This window comes from Rhea pennata, chromosome 3 (genome assembly GCF_028389875.1).
Source record: "Rhea pennata isolate bPtePen1 chromosome 3, bPtePen1.pri, whole genome shotgun sequence".
Classification (NCBI taxonomy): Eukaryota; Metazoa; Chordata; class Aves; order Rheiformes; family Rheidae; genus Rhea; species Rhea pennata.
In genome coordinates, this window is record NC_084665.1 from 75,056,915 (window position 1) to 75,076,404 (window position 19,490).

Genomic DNA, 19,490 nt, shown 5'->3' on the forward strand with positions numbered 1-19,490 from the left:
CGCAGTTTGAAACTGCATCAGAAATTCAGACCCTCTACCTAAAGTCCTACCGATTCTTAGCTTAACAAGTTCTTGTTAAATCACATTTAACAATTTTCTGCAGACATGATTACTCACAGTTGTTTTCTGTACATGATATAATGAAAAATGCAATTACAAAACAAAAATGAAGTTTTATCTAACACAATGTATAAAAGTGCATGAGCTGCTGCTTCATCTCTCTGAAACATGTTCAACTTTTCCTCTAGCTTTGGCCATAAAGAATAGATCTCAAAAAAAAAAAAAAAAAAAAAACAAACAAAAAAAAAAAAAACAAAACAAACAAACAAAAAAAAAACCAGGTGTTTACATTTTATGCTTGTCTTCACTTAATTTTTTACAGCTGAAACCCTTCCATTGGAGCCTCCTGCTGTTGAAAAACAAACTGCTGCTGACTTTCATCCACCTGAGGTGCAATACTGGAATCCTCCTCTTCGACACCAAAGTAATGTTCTATGAGTTCGAAAGCCTTTTGGTAGATCTCTTGGTTTTCATGTCTCTGAAGAAATTCAATTTTATCAAGTCCTAAATTGAAAACAAAAGTTTTTCAAAATCTAGTTACTTCTGAAGACTAATTGAGTAAGTTCAAAGAGAAACAGGTTGTAATATGAAAACACAGTGGTACTTCTTAAAAACAAACCCATAAACCATTTTAGTTCATTCACTATTACTGACCCTTACAAGAAATGGATTTTTTTCTTCTTCCTCATTCTTTCCAGAAATTAATATGTATTTTCTTCTGCACCAAATGTTCCTAATTAAGACAGATTGCTGAATTTTGTAACCTAGACTAAATTTCCTGGAGCTTTACAGTTGCAACTGTAATTCTAAGCACTTATCTTAATTGACAGCCTTTTAATTCAGTTAACAGCTGTGATAATGTACAAAGAAACACACCATGTATACAGAGAAAGCAAATTTGTTTTGAATCAGGACAGTATAAAACTGTTTGCTAGAGCAACTTCTAGTATTCTCATTTCTTTTGATACAAAGAGTTTAGTTTCACTCTTTCAAGTAACTCTATCCCCTGTTCTTAGGTCATCACTGGCTGCAGCCTGTTATCTTCTTTTTTCAACTTTAGTTCTGTTTTCAAATTTAAATTCAAAGTTTTCAAATTCAGAAGGCATCACCCATATCTATACAATTCTGCCAGCACAGCACCATGTAAGTGCTTCCTCTTTTCTCGTCTCCAATCCTAATTTTAATAACGTCAGGTTAACTCAGAACTCTTGTTTAGGTATTCAAGATAAACCAGATTAGGAAGAGCTCTTATGAAGCATTCTGGTAACTACAGAATCCATATGCAGGTGACTGACATCAGCTAGCATAGATGTTTCCCCAATTAACCTCTATCCAGTTTCAGCAGCCTGTTGCCAAAAATCAATCACAATATCAAATGAAACTTTTGCCGTTTTGTGACAATCTTAATATTTCTGTAGTAGTATTAGCATCTGTTGGAAGATGTACTTAACCTTCTAAAAAGGACTCTAGACATTCAATAGTTGAAATTCTGTCCTAGATCTCGAGTCTGTTCATAGTAAGTTAAATTAAACTCGTAAGTTCTTATTCATCTTCCATATTAGATTGCAAAGTAGGTTTGCTAATGCACAGGATCATACTTCTTAACAGAGATTCAGATTTAATGACTGTCTTACAGAAAAGCCAGTAGCATTTGATGTAATACAGCCAGCCAGAACTATTTGCAGTTTCTGAAACAGAAAGGCCTGCCAATTCAGAAACTATGAAAAGATGAGCTTCCGTAAATAGTGACAGATTCACTTTTAACTTCGATTTGTCAAATCAAAAGATCTAGTTGTACAGTTTCACAAATATGATTTTAATCTTGATATTCTGCCTTTTAAAAGTGGTTAAATTCAGAATGTCTTAAAAGGCAACAAAATATTTTCAAAAGTAACTACAATTTACATAATTTCATGATCTGAAGTAGATTCTTGCTATTATTGATATTTACTACGCTAAGAAACGATTAACTCTGGGAATAAAAAAATCCTTGACAGCTAGTATTTAAAATGAAGTTATAAATTAGAAGAACTAAGAGTAAGACAAACTCTGATTTTGCATTCCTGTTAATAATGAAACTATATCTGATAGGAGTATATCTATTAAAGTAATAAACATATATTTACAATTAAATGATAAAATTATACAAATCATAGGTATCACAGTCTATGGGAGCTGTGCATTAAATGCTTCTGAAAGTCTTTAGATTAGTGTTTCATAAACTGATCCCAGGCCAAAAAAAAGAAAGTTTCTGCATTTAACTACCTTTCTCACCATGTTACATTGATCAGTGCAAATTGAGTAATGTCCAGTTATGTCTGAAGAAAAAAAAATCTATTAAGTTTACCTAAAAATCTCATACAAATGGTTGACAGCAGTCTTGATTTTACAGCCTGAAATAAGAAAGTTTAGGTATGCAGTTTTACAATAAGTAATTTCTTACCATATGCTTCCTCTATAAGAGCGCAGTAAGGATTGATGCCCATTCCATTTTGCTTAGACTCTTGTTCTCCAAGACGCAGAATATTTTCAAGTCCATTTAAAGCCACTTGTACTATTTTTGAATCCATCACAGTCAGGAGGTCACAAAGAGGCTTGGTACAACCTAACGCTACCAAATACCTTTATAAAAGAAGAAAAGCAGAGGGAAGGGGGAAGGAAAGGGTGATAATTCAGCACATTTATTCTGACATGTCATTCTATCACAGCTGGTCCTTAATTTTGGTCTTAAATTAAGTGGCTGAAACAGTATTTGTAAAATGTGCAACAACATGAAATAAATTCAGTCTCAAATAGAATGCACACATTAAATTTTCTCATTAGGATAAATTAGCATATTTATTCTACAAATGCCAAACTTCAGTTAAGAATCCTTTCAACTCCTTTTTATGTAGAATTTTCAGATAGGTTTGACTGAGTACAGGAGGAAAAGTTAGTAAGTTTTTTCAAGCACTAAGAATTTTTATAGTGGCAAAAATGTCAAGTAGCATGTTACAGAGAGATAAGAACAGTTGTGAGAAAGATGCATTTTGGGACAACACAGTGGTCCATACTAACACAGTCCAGGGTAATAACCTATTAATATATTAGTTTTATCTGCTATAAAGGGAAGGATGTAATTGCAAATACAACAAGATACGAGGATTCTGAGTATCTTGTTCCTCTTCTCAATTGTGCACAAAATTCTGTGTGGTCTTTGGGAACCTCCATCATTGTTCCTACCGTGCAAACAAGATATAGGCAATAATGTCTGCCTGCATCAAAAGGTTGTCTGAATATAGTTAATTAGAGGATGTAAAGCATCTGACAGTTTGAGAATAGTATCTAGAAGATATTAAAAGGGCTAAAACTTCATGAAAGAGATAAGATACTATTTTGTGATGGAAAACAATGTTTATGCTATTATATGAGTGTTTACTATTCCAAGATTCTGCATTAAAATTTCTATTAAATATGCTAAAATTTAAGATGTTAAGTTATGCAAGCAATTAAAATAACAAACTTTCCTTGTGTCTGATAACATTTAAATTATCCTGTTTTTCTTATAACCATTAAATTTTCAATAAACATGCACTTGTGAAAGATCTCACAAATATGCTGGAGGAGTTGTTATATCACTTTCAGTTCTGGCTTCTAAATATATATGGATTTTAAAATGATAGTATAGTGAACTAGTGATACAAACAACTACATTAATAGCATTCCAGAGAAACTGCAGAGTATTTGATGCTAGTCATTTAAGATGTCCAGTCTTTGCAGTACATGAATAGCTGCTGATGTAATGTTTTACTAAACTACATTTTGAAGAAAAAGCCTGATATCTGTTTTAAAATAATACAGACAATAAATCTAGAATACATGAAGAAATAATTTTTTTGAAGTTTCCCTATAAAGAAATACAGTCCTATTGCACAATTTGTCAATTTTCAAATACTGAAACTATTCATTAACTATAATAAATTAAACTGTGTTTGACAATGTAACATCAATTCTGGAAGTTAACACTAAAGTTTTCACAGAATTAATACCACTGAAACAAAGTAATTTTTTGTCAATTTGCTGTTAATCCTACTGTTTATCTTCTACCAATTTTTCTGAACTTCTACATGTTCATCCACTGTATAGACAAAGTTTCAAGAAATTAAAGTTGTGCTTAGGGTTTCGTTGCTAGGTTTGTTAGGATGCAATTGCAGAAATAAGAGCTCCTTAGGAAAAAAGATATTTAGGCAAAGAAAACAACAACATTCACAAACTAAGTACCTAATCTGTTCAGGGGTTCCTCCCGATGTTGCATTAGTTATGGCCCATGCTGCTTCTTTTCGGGTGCGAAATTCAGCTTTCTGAAGAATTTCAATCAATATTGGAAAAATATTTGCATCTATAACAGCCTAGAAGAAGAAATTAGGAAGTTTTGTGATAATTAAGAAAGTTAATATACATAGGAAAAGAGCATTGAAACCCTTCACCATTAATTTCAGCCATACCTGTTCATATCAAAGAATATAATGTTTTGTTTCTTAACTAGAAGGCACAACATTAACTAGGATTGCTAAACTGATACTCAGAACTATTCCAGCATTGTACCACACTAGCCTTCAGAATATTTTCTTTGTTGATTTCTTCTTTTGTGGTGGACAGAATAATGCTTACTGGATAGCCCTGTTTAAAATTTGTATTAATAGGTACAGTAGCATCACCTTAACATAAAAGAAGCAGAGATTTCAAACTGGAGGTCAAGTCTCAAATAAGCTTCACTCTGGCCTTTTTATTCAGGTCTGCAGTTTTTATAGAAAGAATACGTCTGTAATTGGAGACTATATAGCAATATCTGAAAAGACTTCAAGCAAATGACATTTTCATCCATGATTCAAGAAGAAAAAAAAAATCATACTGATTCAGAATTCTCATTTTTGTGAAAGTCTTGTCTTCTAACATAACCTTTTTTCAGGTAATATTAGGTTAATCACTGGGGAAATAGTTAGGATCTAATAATTTCTCAAGACAATTCAGTATTAATGACATCATCCAATTTTCTGAAACAAGCAAAATAGTCAACATTCCCCAATAGGTGGAATTAGTAAAATGGTCCTCATAGTTTGTACAAGATGTTTCTTTTCAACTTAAGACAGAAAAATTGCTTATTACATTAACATCACATATACTAAAAAGCATAACAAAATTAAAGAGAATACATTATTAGATGATGCATCACAGGAAAAGATAGCAGATGTTAATATTAAGTCTACGAGAATATTTTAGGTATCCTTCATTCCTTCTATAAGAATTAACTGAATCCTTTTGAAAGAAGCAAGTCATCTTCTTTAGTACAAATGATAACTATTTTTTTAGAAAGAGTATTTTATGAAGTTATTTATAATCTTTGTTCAAAATTAACACATTGAAAGTTAAACAGCATTATTTTAGTCCTGTTTATAATTTTGAGTTCACATAGCATCTACTTATTTCTCCTTGTGATGGAAAAATCATGTGAGCTCATAAAAGGAAAACAAAAAGCAAAATCAAACCCAGATTACTAAAATAAAGGCTGTTACCTGAATCTGAGCTCTGTTTCCTGCAGTAATATTAGAAACAGTCCAGCATGCTTCTTTTCGAATAGATTCCTTGGGACTACTCAGCAAGTGCAAGAGACAGGGCAATGCAGAACAGTTTAGAATCACCTAAAATAATTTGAGAATTGCAAATTTGCTTGTGCAATTAAAAAAACACTTCACAGATAACCTCAAAAGAAACAGATTTTGCAGCAGCTTTAGACTTTACAAAATGTCATAGATAAAAGTCTTACAAAATGAAGGTTCTCAATGCTCCAGTGTTTGAATAGAAAATGCAACGATTTGAAAGGATCTGCCCTCAAATAACTTCAGACATGGAGACTAAAGACAGCAAGACTTAATAAGGCTGGTTAACAGCAGAATATGACATCTTAAGTAGCTGAGTTTAAACCTAATTTGTTCACACTTTTATAAAGGCACAAATGTTTTCTATTTAATTCCTTAGTGAAAACATCTTCTATGGAGCCTACAACAAAGTAAGTAATTAGTGGAATTCTTTATTTTCCATATACATTAGTTCTGTAAGCCTTTTATATAACAATTTTCTTCAAAACAGGACCTGTCTTGGCAGTATTTCCTGTATTACTTTCACTGCCTAAAAAAAAAAAAAATCTTTAGGACAAATTGCATTAGCAAGACTATCACATAGAAATTCATGTGCAAACCTAGTATGGGCGTTCCTTACAAAAAGTGAAAACTTGACTGCATTTCAAGATTTAAAAATAAAAAAGTAGCAATAATAGATAATAGAATCTCCACTAAGAAATTAATTATTTTCATAATTCATGGGAAGCAGCATTCAAAATACCATACAGGAATGAAACAATCCTCTATCTTCTTATGTTGCTGTAAGAAGTTAATTCTTGCAGTAATTTAGTGTTTAAAATAGCAGCCTCAACTGACTGTCAGATTGACAGTATACAAAACAGAGTAGATTTATAAAGAGCCTCTTTCAGTGAGTTGAATGGACTCCTATACCAGATATACAGTTTCTTGCAATTAAGTTTTACAAAATTCTCTCTTTTTTTTCTGCCAATTAATTTTTCTTAAATCAACTAGTCTTACCTGTGTTTGAATATCGTCGCCAGTAACAATATTTCCAACTGCTCTTAATGCAGGGGATACCACCTTGTAATCATTATGCCTGGAAACATTACAAATGTTAAATCATTTGATGTTACCAAATGTTACAGTATAATTTTGCATGTTTATTTCAGGTGCAAAATTTTTATTTACAGAAACACTGTATTTCTTCTTATAAATTCCCCCTATTTAGCCAAATTTGACAACTGTAAAACCATAACTGAATCGTTTATTCAAGGAAATGGCATCTTTATGGAACAAGAAAACTTGCATCTGTAGAGCAGAACAGCAGTCAGTACAGCAGATGCTGTCTACAAGCTGAGGACATGTACTGCACCATCCAGTTGCCACACAGACAAAAGGTGTGTCATTAGCTGTATACTAAAACTTAGAAGCTCCCTTCTACAACAGAATTTCCCGTCTCTTGTAAGTGAATAACCATAATAACCAACATATGAAGTCCATATTCAACTACTGAATGGGGGGATGGTGCAGTAGAAAATCTACATAGTTTTCATAAAGCATCTATGGAAGAAAAAGGAATTTTACCCTCTCTTGACAGTCACACAAATGTGCTTTTCATAGAGAGTTATGCTCAGCTGTCAGCACGGGGAACTATCACTGAACTATCACTATCACTGAACTACTCAGCAGTCCCCAAATGAACATAAGGATTTAGTCTCCCTTTCTAGGGAAATAATCATAAAACAAGTGTTCTTGAATGGTTCACAAGTGGCAGAAGCTCATCTCTGGACTCTGGTTGTCCAAGACCTCCCTGCATTTCAACTTCATCTTCTACAAAAGAGCATTACTGGTAAAGAAACAAAATACAACATTGATACTAAAAAAGTTAATTGAAAATTTACAATTCAAGCTTGATCTTCAACCTTCACTTTCAGACTTCTACATGTAGATGATAACCTATGTTAAATTTTAGAGAATAAAAAGGAGTACTTTACAGAAAATTCTTTTCACTATTACTCTTAGGAAAGATCCCAAGAGCAAAGCAACCTAGCAAGTAACTGACAAGGTTTCAGACTGAGTTCATGTTCATTACTTCTCACCAAAGAAAGTTCAGACTTGAGGTGAAAAAAATCCAAAAATATGAGATCTCCTCCTTATGGAGAGCTCAACTCTGTTTGAATTTATTAGTATTAACAATACTATAAGACATGTATTTGATGAAGAGAGTACTTACATAAGCAACTCTACCAGTCTTCGACATACTCCAGAATCAATAACAGCTTGAATTTTATCATTGGGTCCATCTGAAAGGTAAGAGAGGGCCCAGCAAGCATCTGCTAATACATCTGGATCACTGCTAAACAACAGTCTTGATAGAACATTTAAGCAAGGCGCAACCTAGGTGAAAAAAATATATATATTGCATAAATATTTCCTTGCTATAGATATTTCCTATTTGTCATATTTCAGAGAACAGTTTTCAAAGGTATAGAGGTGTGAAACTATTTATTGCCAATGCACATGTGCTCAGTAATGAGACAGGAGCTGGGTGGAATCCTTCTCGATTAAACTATATATCCAATTCAAACTTGTTAATTGGATAAATTTTGATTTACAGCCTATTTACATGGAAATATTCTATTAGGTATATATAACTGCTCAACTTAAACAAAAAACATCTGCTTTTACAGATAACCAGATGATCAGGAATTCCTGATGCTTTTTTGAAGTGCCCAGGTAGAAGAGAAATTTACAGTAACTACGCTTTTTGACACTACTGCTATTGCAAAAGTATTGGAAGTTATTTGCAATAACCAATTTATAAATTATACAAATTTAGTACAAAGACTCTCAGAATAATTCACAAAAAGGAAGCAGCTTTTTATTGAACCAAATCAAACGAAGTACATGTGATCTCATTTCTTCTTTCAATTGTGGTCTCTAGCCCTCTCCTTCTTCAAGCTCCACACAAACAGATGGATGAAGCCCCCCCAAAAATGGGCCATTTTAACACTTGAAAACTGTCAGGTTTCACTTGTGCAGACTAAAAACGTCACATTCTTCCAAGAATCTGAAACTCTATCCTGCATTTGTTATGCAATTCAGCTTCCTTTACACATCTGATCAGTGCTATTGAAAAGGGCTAAAGCAAAGGAGCTATTCTTATTATCAACTGACTACACAGCGTCCTTTCCAGTGGTGGGAAAATGGTTTAAGCAGCAGAGACCCTTGTTGTTTTTTTACTGACAAAAATCAAACGCTACTGAATGGTGTAACTTAGGAAGAGAAATTGCAAAACAATTAATTGATGTCAAGAAATTCTCCCTTTTGTTCACTTCTCCCCCAAGAATTATAAAGCGGCAATGACAATAATCACTACTCTGTGAATTAGTTTCAAGATAATTGTCCATTCTCCCCAAATCATCTTTATTGCCTTTTTAATCCCGATCTCTTCTATCAGAACACCTAATATTTAATTCCATCTTTTACTACCATAAAAATTACCATAAATTAATTTAATACAGAAAACAAGATGCTACCATTTATATCAGTCTCTCCAAGTCTTGCTGTCTTTATAACCATATACTGGGGAGAGAAAAAAGTGAGAGGGACAGCATAAAGGCAAACCATCTTAGAAATCATAGGCTAGTTTAATTCTATTTGACAGAGGGGAAAATAGAAAATTTTTTTCCTGCAGTGTGAGCCTGCATGTTATTCAACAATCACAAATTGACAGAAGAAAAGCTTCGGTCATAACTCGTATCTAAAACAAATCAGAAAAAGAATACAGCCCCATTGGGTTTGGTGCTCAAAATATTACTTGTCCGCTATTTCACACCAATAAAGAAATATTTATCGGCAGCTAACTAATTTAAACCTAAAGTGTGTAACAGTCATTTGATTTTATTGGTGACAAGTATCAAAATAGATGATCCGATGTAGAACGAACACATGGAGAAAACGATCAAATTGAGTCGTTCTCCAGAAACAATGATTGTGTGTTATTGTGTGTGTTAGTTCCTTCCAATTTTTTGATTTCTCAAGATGAGTATTTCTTTTACTATACCTTACTGAAGTCTGGAGGTGGATTCTTTCCTCTACAGAGATTTGAGAGAGCCCAGACTGCATTTCTAGTTGTTGTAAGACGATTTGAATTTGTTAACAGTCTGTCAAAGAGGAAAAAAGAAATATCAAAAAGATAAACAGCTTTTTTCTTGTCTATTGTTACTAATACTACCTTATATGGGGGGGGGGAATCTATTATTGGGTACCAGTTTCAGTTTATTTCTCTTAATAGCTCACATGCTGCAAATGTCTTCTTAGAAAGAACTGAATCCAAATAGGTTATTTTGCATGGACAACTCATTCGCAAATGAGTATAAAGTACACCATTGCTAATATGAAAAAAATTCAATTAATCTCTTCTGAGGTTCTTCAGAAGCAGCTAGGAGATAAAAACCCTGCTTTGAGCTCACTTTCATGTTTTCATTCAGAGGATGCAATTAATCAAAAAAAATTATAAAAACAAAAATAGGATTCCATAGAATATTAGAACTTAAAAGCACTTTTAAAAAGTTACTTTTTTTGCCTAATGAATACAAAAGATTCAAAACTTGAAAAAAAAAATGCTGATTTCACTTTCAGATACATACCAAAATGACCAAAATCATTACCTCCTAATCTTTGGGAAGATAACAACATTGCTCTATATTATTTTAAGCTATTTTACAAATCTTTTAAAGTAATTTATTATTTTAAGCAATAATACATTTCAGAAAATTTTTGTTGGATACATTTTTGCTTGTGATGAAGCTACATTACATCCTACTGTAAACATAAAGTTAGCACAGTAAGTGTTACACGTAGTTATGAACGATGCTCTTAGTGAGGAGAAACCTTCTGATGGAAGACACCTAATGCAATAACTGTTCTGCCAGCTCATCTCACAGCCAAATGGATAGCAAGACTCAAGCTTGGGGCTACTGCACAAAAGTTGGCTAAGTCAGGAATGACAACCTGTTGCACAGCCAGCAGGAATCAGACAAATGCAAGTATGACTTAAATCAATTCTCCAGCCTTATATATCCAGAACTCTGACAATGCCTAACACTAAAATAATCTTTCGAAAACATGTGAAATCTTCTAGTGATGGATTATTATTTAAAAATATATATCTAAAGCTCAGAACCTGAAATGTTAGATTCACAGCAGTATAATATTTAAAACACACTCTAGGTACATTTGTTTTAAGAACTGATCAAGAAAAATAAGTAATCTCAACTTAAAAATAAATACAAGTTTTTTGCTAAGTGACTTATAAGTTGAAGCTTACAGTTATCTATAGTTCTACACTACAATTACAGTATTAACTTACAATACTTACTCCAAAAGGGGTGGTAATATTCCACAGTTTAAAACAAAATCTCTGCATTCTGCATTATCACCAGCAATGTTACCAAGAGCCCACACTGCCTAAAAAGTAAAGCATCTAAGTGAAATTGTATATGCTTACATATCAACTTACACAGATAATCTATATATATTTACAGCAGATATTATGAAAGAGTCAAAAAAGTTAGCAGAATCATTCCGAGTATAAAATTACAAGAAGATTGTACTGATTTCTATATTGCATTTGTTGTGTACTTATAGAAAATCAGCTGCATACATGAGGTCATACTTTTAACTAAAGAAAGTCTTCTGTTATGAAAATGTATTGATTCATATGCTTTTCAGTGAAAGGTATACATATTATTTTCAATAGGCACATTTGCTCAACAAATGCTGCAATAAAATTGGCTCAAAAATGCAAACCATGTAAGAGGAATCAAAGGAGTTAAATTAGAAATCTTCACTACTGAAATTCTTAAGCATTCCAAAACCATGTTAAGTGGTTTTGGAATGCCAGTGCAAGTCAGTATGTTACAGCACCTCCCCAAAATATTTAAAAAATTCAGGAAACCATTAATGAAGACTGTAAAATAATACAAGATAAGAGCAAAAAGATAAAAGAAACAGAACTACCTGGTAACTTTGGGAAAGAAAAACAAACAAACAAACAAATACCACAGTCATCATTTTCTGTCTATTATGGTATCTTAAACACTGTTGACTTGTAAATACCACAACAGAAACAAGGTACTTTCCTCAAATGTTAATGAAATGAAATAGAAAATAGTTTCAAAGAAAGGAACCTGAAAGAAACAGCCAAAAAAAAAAAAAAAAGTAAAGCTTTAACTTCCTGGAGCCTGAATAACAGGCTAGTAAGCAAATGAGGCTCAGAACTTCTTTATTCATGAATGTCTTTTTTTCTTTGTCTGGTTAAATTTTAAGTAGTTATAAAACGCCCCCAAAAAACAGTTACCTGCTCCTGTACATCTTCATGTTCTGAGCTAAGCAACTTAATAAAAATCGGAACAGCTCCAGTTTCAATTACTACTTTGGTGTGCAGAAAAGTTCCAGATGCTATATTTGTCAAGGCCCAAGCTGCTTCAAACTGTTAAGGAGCAGAAAGCATAAGCATTAAAACTTCTGCAATTTTCATGTCATAGATTATTTTCCAATTTTTTCCCTTTCCACTAAAATGTGGTTATCATTATTACTGTACTTTCTGAACAAAAATTGTCATTGATAGAATACATTTTAATTTATTAAGCACTGTTAGTATCTATGTTGTTTTCAGGCTTTGGTTTGCACCACTTTAATCATAAGCCAGATCAGAGATCTCTAATAACCAGTACAAACCCTTTCTGGTTATTCTATATTAAGTTTAAATTAATTTTTCTAATACAAATATAAACAAGGTCCACGTGCTATTCCATGGGCTACCAGAGGCAGTCAGAACTAATTATTCCCTTGTTACTAACTTTTCAAAGATTTTCCAGAAGCATTTCATACAAGCCTTTCAGTTTTCTGCATCTTCTCCTTCTTTTGTAAGATTACAACTGAAAAGTAGAGTACAGCACAATACCCAAACTCAAACAGAACAGATGCTGCTAACACATCAGTGTTGATGCTCTTAATTTACCACTTTGGAAACGCTCTTGAATAAAGACTGCCACTTAGTCCCACAGACTACTATGAAATTCAGAAGAATCATGACAATTTCTGTGACAATAACTGACATTTTAGACTGTTAAAATTTACAGCTTTGATGGCTAAAAATAATTAAATTTAATTATAAAAAACATAATTTCCAATGATGTTCTGGAGGTTCCTAATTCTACTCCAAATCCTAAACCAGTACCAGTCAGACTCACTTGCAGAGTGTAATTTTCATTCCTTTCTAGAAATTTCACAAATCTCTGCACTACTCCTGGTTTTTGGATGACTTCATCTATAGGTGGATTAGGTTCTAAGGGATAAAGAGAGAGAGATTTGCATAAGTCTAACAAAAAAATCCAAATAAATTACTTTTTCAGTATAACACAACATCAACATGGTTCTCAAAGTTCTTACCCTAACTTTTAGCCTTTAGTCATTCTCAATCTCAAATAAAGGCGCTAAACTTTGACTTTAGAATAGTTTGTCAGATCATCTCCATAAACTGCTATGAATTACTAAACACTGTTGTGTATATTAATAGTCCTACACACTATTATCCATTGGTATGTTAGTAACTCACTATAAACCACTGTTCCCTGAAGTAGTAATTCAGGTCAATGGAAGAAGAACAATCATGGGATACTATGTTAAATAAACAAGCATATCTTTGTCTAATATAATGCTTGATTAATTTTGGTTCTCTGATACACAATGTTTGCATATCACAGTTTATAAACTCTGACGTGGTGTTGTTAAAACTACATTGCATTGTATGAATACTGGCATTAACACAAGACTAAGACAGGCAGTCTCAACAAAAACAAGTTACAAGTGTTCTTTGGCAGCTGTACCATTTTTATCTCCTCAAATACAGAACTGCATTAGGATCAGAAATTCAAACAGCGCAACAAGTAACGTAAGTAATGCTAATGTGCAGTTAGACACTGCTCTGGACACTTTAATCAAAATGTCCTTGCTTTTGTTACTTTGTCTGAAAGACTTAACAGTAGAATAATGAAGCTTTTTGTATTTCGCCATTGCGTCAGAATGAATTTGGCACTGTTTATATAGAAACAAAACTAGAAGCTTCAGCAAGCTCTGTTTTAAGCTTTAAAGCAGAACAAAGTTAGAAGATAACTGATTCTATATGATTCAGATTTGTAAAATTTGTAAACACAGAAGGAATAAGTAAATTAAAAAAAGAACAGAAAATGTATGTGTACCTTTAGAGAGCAATTTCCTGAATTTCTGGGTTGCTGTGAGTTGCTGATCAGGATCATCTGAGAAAATCATCTGTACCATGTCTACTGTAATAACTTCTTCCTAAAAATGAAAGAATGATTTCTTATGTCTAATACTAAGCATATGAATAGATAATATTTAAAAAAACCTCTTAAAGTATTTACCTCTGGAATAGGTACAGTGGAGCTGACATCAGGATCCTGAATTGGACTTTCTATCATAGATTCTTCATTTCCCGGAAGAGAAACGTTTCGGCGTTTAAATAGCTAAACAAAGAAGAAATTCACAGGAGTGTCAAAGCTTATCTAGAGCAGGTAGTAAAGGCATGTATTTGAAAAAAATGCTTCCATCAATGCCAGTTAAACTGTTTCAGCTACTCAGCTTCCTATTCATCCATGCAAATAGAATTCTACATTAAAATTGAAAGAACATAAAAGAGAAACACTACATCTGTACCTTGATGAACTGTACTGCACCACACCAGAGAAACACTTAAATACTTGAGCTCTTTTTAATTAGAAGAGATCTACGCATTTTTCACATCTAAGAAAAACAAAATATGGATCTTTTCACTTTTAGTGTTTAATCCCTCATAATTCAGCATTATTTTAAATAAGTAGTATTATTTTTAATAATACTTATTTTACTTCTAATTTCTTTTAACTTTAACCTTTAATTATTTTCAATAATACTTATTTTAAGTAGAAAGTAGCTGGTGGAATACTGTTTCTTCTTTACATTGTTCCTAAGCTAAAATTATCAACATAGAGGCAGCATTTGTGCATCTGCACACTGCATTCCTCCCTTTAACATTCAGCACAGAAAGTCTAAGATCTATGTACTTTCTTTATAAGATAATTACCTGGTAAACTTATTTACAGTTGCAGAAAAATTAAAACAGAAACATTAATATAGATGGAGAAAAAAAAAACAGTGTAGCTTCAAAGGTGAACTTTCTAAAGATATGACTTTAAAGTGATTTTGGATATCATGAATGTTTAACATTTGCTTTATGTATTACCAATACTCTAAATACATACCTGACCTGTAGTATTTAATGGGAATGTATAATGAGTACCTCTGCATTTTCTGGTATGCAAACAGAACATTCATGTTAGCCTGTTTTGCTTCTAGAAACCAAACCTACGTCTTTATCTTCAATTACAACTATTATATTTACACAGAATCATAGAATGGTTGAGGTTGGAAAAGACCTCTGGAGATCATCTAGTCCAAGCCCCCTTCTTCAGCAATTATTGACAAGTTTAAGAATATTCATGGCAATATCTTTAAAAATAAATGTTAAAATTTCAATCCATTCACTTTCTATGATCTCACCTCTTAAAAATTCTAATACCAACATGTCTATTGAATCCCGAAGACTTTGTCTTCAAAGTTGTCTAGACACCTAGATTTCTGCTATTGCACCTGGCCAAAACTGCTTAAGCAACTCCATGCTAACTTCTCCCCACACGTCAAACAGCATTCTAAAACAAGGCATTCTGTCTTTTGTTCAGCACACAACTTCCGGATTCAGCACAATCCTGGACACAGAACAACTGTGGTCAATTCCACTGAAATCTAAAAATGGAAGAAGAGATAAAGTTCCTCTTTTGTAAGATCAGCCATTCTTTTCAGCACTCAGCAAGAGTGTGGAAGCTTTTGGCTGAAACCTGTTAAGTGCCTTTTTTTTCCCTTCTTTCTTTCTTTATGAACATGGTCTACCTACCAGTTCTGACCTTTCCTGGCACAAAAGCAGTCTCATTTTCCTGCATAATTTGCTCCCTCAATGTGAGGGGAGCTGAAAATATTAGTCCAACAAATTAAGAAGTAAGAGAACACAACAGTATTCTCAGTCTGACAACATAAAACATGGGACAAGGAACACTCATCATTTTTATAATTTATCTGGGGAGAGTTCATTATAAAAATACACAAACAAACCTTTCAATAGATACTGAAATTCAGATGAATCCATTCAAAGGTGCTTAAGTATCATACTACTTCTTACTCTTACCTCTCTGGCCCAACTAATTTAAATTACTTCTCCATGTAGTGGCAACACCTTCCCAGGAGTAAGCATTCTCATCTCAGAGGGGACTGTAGATCAGTGCCTAGGACACTCTAGGTGGTGGGAGACAAGAGTCAGCCACTTGAGACAGAGGATAATAATAAACTACCTTCCTTACTTTCCTGGAAATGGATTCTGAAACATTTTGGGAACACAGACTACCACCAGCCATAAAATTACACAATACTCTATGTATTCTCATCACTAAAAATTCAATGACAACAACTGAAAATACTATTTGTAATAGTTCAGGATTGTCGTTTGATAGCCACAGTAGCAACACAGTTTATGAAAAGCTCTTGAGCAGCTTAAGGCATGGGTTCAATGACAAAAATAATCCTCTCACTTAACAGCGCAACTTTGGCCCAAACTCCGTAAGAGTTTTTGGAACCTTACCTGAATTAAGATACTCCTTTCATTCCAGTCTTGCATGCTTAAATAGAGACTAGGGATTAAACTTAAAACATGGATCTCTCTTCGGTGTTTCCCACTGACTTAAAAGGGCCTCTGTTCACTTTTTTTGTTTTAGAATCCTACAGAAAGGTGCTAGGCACTCACCAAGATTGCACAGAAAGCATGTGTTTAACCTGGTTCTCTGGACTCTAATCCAGAAGAATCTGCTTTCACAGATCTGAATAAAACTTCACTAATCTTTATCAGTTAATATTTCATCAAGAGGCTTACCTGTTCTTCCCTTTTTTGTTTCCGAAGCTGGATTCCTTCCTCCTCTCTTCGTCTGCGCATTTCTTGGGGATTAAGTGCATTGTTCTTGTAGCTTTTCATTCTGAAATTATCTTTCCCTGGACTTGCCATGTTGTCTATTAAAAAAAGAAAAATTACCCCAAAAGGCCAAGCCTTGAAAGACAAATCTGCCATCTCTTTTACTACAAAAGTATCTAGAGCAGCAGAATGTACTCGTAGCTTATGGCAATGCCTAGTTCATTCAAAACATCTCCAAAATAGAAATTAAAATCATTGCCTAGATTAAACTGCAGTTCATTTCAGGGATCAGACACTTTAATTAAATAGCTTAAGCTGCTACAAAATTAAGTTACTAGTCTTGTGAGACTAGTAAAACACAAGAACACTACATTGCTAAATTTGAACTAAGATTTAAGGGAATAATTGTCTGCCATTCCATCAGTAATATAGCAATTTATTTCCTCCTTTTCAAAAAGGATATACTAAACGTATAAAAAATAAATAAAAGGAAAACCTGGAGTAATTACTGCTTCATTTAACATTTTATTGTATCTTCAGTTTTTAAGATGCCTGCTAAAGCACAACACAAGATCTAAAAGTTATCTTGTATTTTCCTTCTCATAGAATCAGTAAGGTTGGAAGGGACCTCTGGAGATCGTCTAGTCCAACCTCCCTGCTCAGCAGGGTCACCCACAGCATGTTAGACAGGGTTGCATCCAGGCGGGCCTTGAAGATCTCCAGAGAAGGAGACTCCACAACCTCTCTAGGCAACCTGGTCCAGTGCTCCGTTACTCTCACAGGGAAGAAATTCCCCCTCACATTCAGGCGGAACTTCCTGTGGTTTAATTTCTGCCCATTGCCTCATCTATATACAGAAAGAAAAATTCTGCAGAGAAAGGGTCAGTAGCACTCAGATAGGTCTATTCTTTTTCACCTTACATTAACTGATTGACTCATTTTAATTAACAGTTCACTAACATATAATATTAGTATCTGCCTGTCACCTTTGGCATATTAGTTCTGGAAAGATAAAAGTGATGCAGCATGATTCTGTCACTGAAATGATCAAATGCAACTGACTGACAAAGTTTGCTTAATAGTATGGTGTGCTTGTTTTTAAAGCTGAAACTGAAGCTTTCATCTGAGAAATAATTAATTGCCAAAAATATGAATCAGGACTGTAAGCAAACTCATTTGTCTGGAATTCTTTCACAGCAAAAGAACAAGGCATTAGAATATTCGAACTACAGTTCTTGAGCTGCATGCCATTCTCTATCAACTTCTGTGGTGAGGCTTTGTTATATCAGTATCAAGGGCTGCTGAATAGTAAACACTAGCTATGAAAGCAAACCAGTTTTCAGACTTAGGTGGGCATCAAGACACCCTGAGGACTGAGTAGCCTGTTCCACATCAACACATTAGGCTGGTAAGAATCCTGGTAAACTACTGCCATCTCTGGACCATAGCTAACTGAGCTACTTTGTAAAGAAATTTTCCTGTTATTGTGACTTTTGAAGGACAATTTTACAAGAACATTTTTTTGGACAAGACTGGCTTAACTAGTTCCAGAACACCCCACCTCTCTAATCTTTCAGGCCCTGCCAATTCAGTTGTGCCAATAAAACTGTCAGGCCAAGCAATGAACAAACAGAAGTGCTAGGTTAAAGGCAAACCCATCGAGTTCACCAGCTTCTTAACCAGTTACAGATGCATCAGCTGGGAAACAGCTCTCATCAAAATTGTTTTCAAAAAGGAAAGCTCATCAAATTACACCCCTGTGCCTACAAAGATCTTACATGCATATTGTAAGGTCAAAAAGACTGTTATTCCCTATCTATTCAAGCTTCACAACTTTTGCATCTAGATCCATGAAATTTTGAACGTCTCGGCCCAACGCTACTTGTTTTAACACTAAATCCCTCCACCAGCCGCATGCTGTACCGCGCCCACCTGTTGTGCCCAGACTAAAACTTGCCTGAGGGATAGCTGTTCCCTGCCCGCATCAGGCTCCCCAGGCGCCGCGCCGTGCAGGCTCGCCTCCGCCCCGTCCCGTCGGAGGCTGTGGGGGCTGCCCAGCGGCAGGAGCACAGCCGTGTCACGGCGCCAGCCCCTCGCTGGCCCGGGGGACGCCCTCAGCCCCGGCCAGGGAGAGAGAGATCAACGAAGCATTTCACCCACGTCCCCTAAAAACGGGGTCGAGAAGTCCCAGGCAACGAGGCGAGGAGGCCGAAGGAAGGCAGCCCCACCGGCCGCGGAGGCGGCGCGCAGCAGCGCGGGAGGACTTCGGCCCGGCTCTGCCCTGCCCTGCCCTGCCTGCGGCGCCCCGCAGGGACCGAGCCTCCCGCCCCGCTACCGCCGGCCGGGCAGGCAGAGGAGAGCGGCCTGCACCGGCGCTCCCCTCGACGAGGAGCACGGCACCCGTCCCCGCCGCGGCGAACAGCTCCTCCTTCCGCCCACCGGCTTTCAGCGCCCTGTCCCTCTTACCCATTGAAGCGGAGTCGGGAAGCGCCCGCCTCAACCGCCGCCCCCGGCGAGATAACCGCTCCGCTTCGCCCCGAATCGCAGCTCAAGATGGCGGCCGCCGCCCCGCCGCGCGCCGCACCGGCTGGTGGGCTGCCCCCCGCTCCCAGCAGGCTCTGCGCGCCCGCGCCGGGCGCGGGTGGGAGTGGAGGGGAATCGGAGGAACCGCGCCGGAGCGACGTCCGCAGACGGAAAACTACAGTTCCCGGAGTGCACCGGGGGCGGCGGCGCGC

At 35.4% G+C, this 19,490-nt stretch overlaps 1 protein-coding gene across 2 annotated transcripts; it reads right to left on the reverse strand.

The window, feature by feature from the left end:
- Window positions 1-333: 333 nt before the first annotated feature.
- KPNA5 (karyopherin subunit alpha 5) lies at window positions 334-19,365 on the reverse strand. 2 transcript variants are annotated; one of them, XM_062570942.1, is made up of 14 exons: window positions 19,222-19,365; window positions 16,720-16,853; window positions 14,129-14,230; window positions 13,946-14,045; window positions 12,938-13,032; window positions 12,043-12,174; window positions 11,062-11,150; window positions 9,745-9,844; window positions 7,912-8,075; window positions 6,696-6,774; window positions 5,613-5,738; window positions 4,321-4,448; window positions 2,504-2,682; window positions 334-564 (listed from the first exon to the last, which is right to left on the reverse strand). In XM_062570942.1, the coding sequence occupies exons 1-14, from the start codon at window positions 19,223-19,225 to the stop codon at window positions 377-379; spliced, it is 1,620 nt and encodes a 539-aa protein (XP_062426926.1). In that variant the 5' UTR covers window positions 19,226-19,365; the 3' UTR covers window positions 334-376. The 2 variants fall into 2 exon arrangements, with proteins under 2 accessions (XP_062426926.1, XP_062426927.1); XM_062570943.1 differs by lacking the exons at window positions 16,720-16,853; window positions 19,222-19,365 and adding an exon at window positions 15,982-16,033.
- Between the last annotated feature and the right edge of the window lie 125 nt (window positions 19,366-19,490).

What these genes read in the sequence shown, in the direction of transcription:
- KPNA5 (XM_062570942.1), bottom strand. An exon ending in CAGGAAATTGCTCTCTAAAG is followed by an intron (nt 13,033 to 13,945) that starts GTACACATACAT and finishes TTTATCCCTTAG; the next exon opens with AACCTAATCCACCTATAGAT. An exon ending in TCTTATAGAGGAAGCATATG is followed by an intron (nt 565 to 2,503) that starts GTAAGAAATTAC and finishes TTTTCAATTTAG; the next exon opens with GACTTGATAAAATTGAATTT.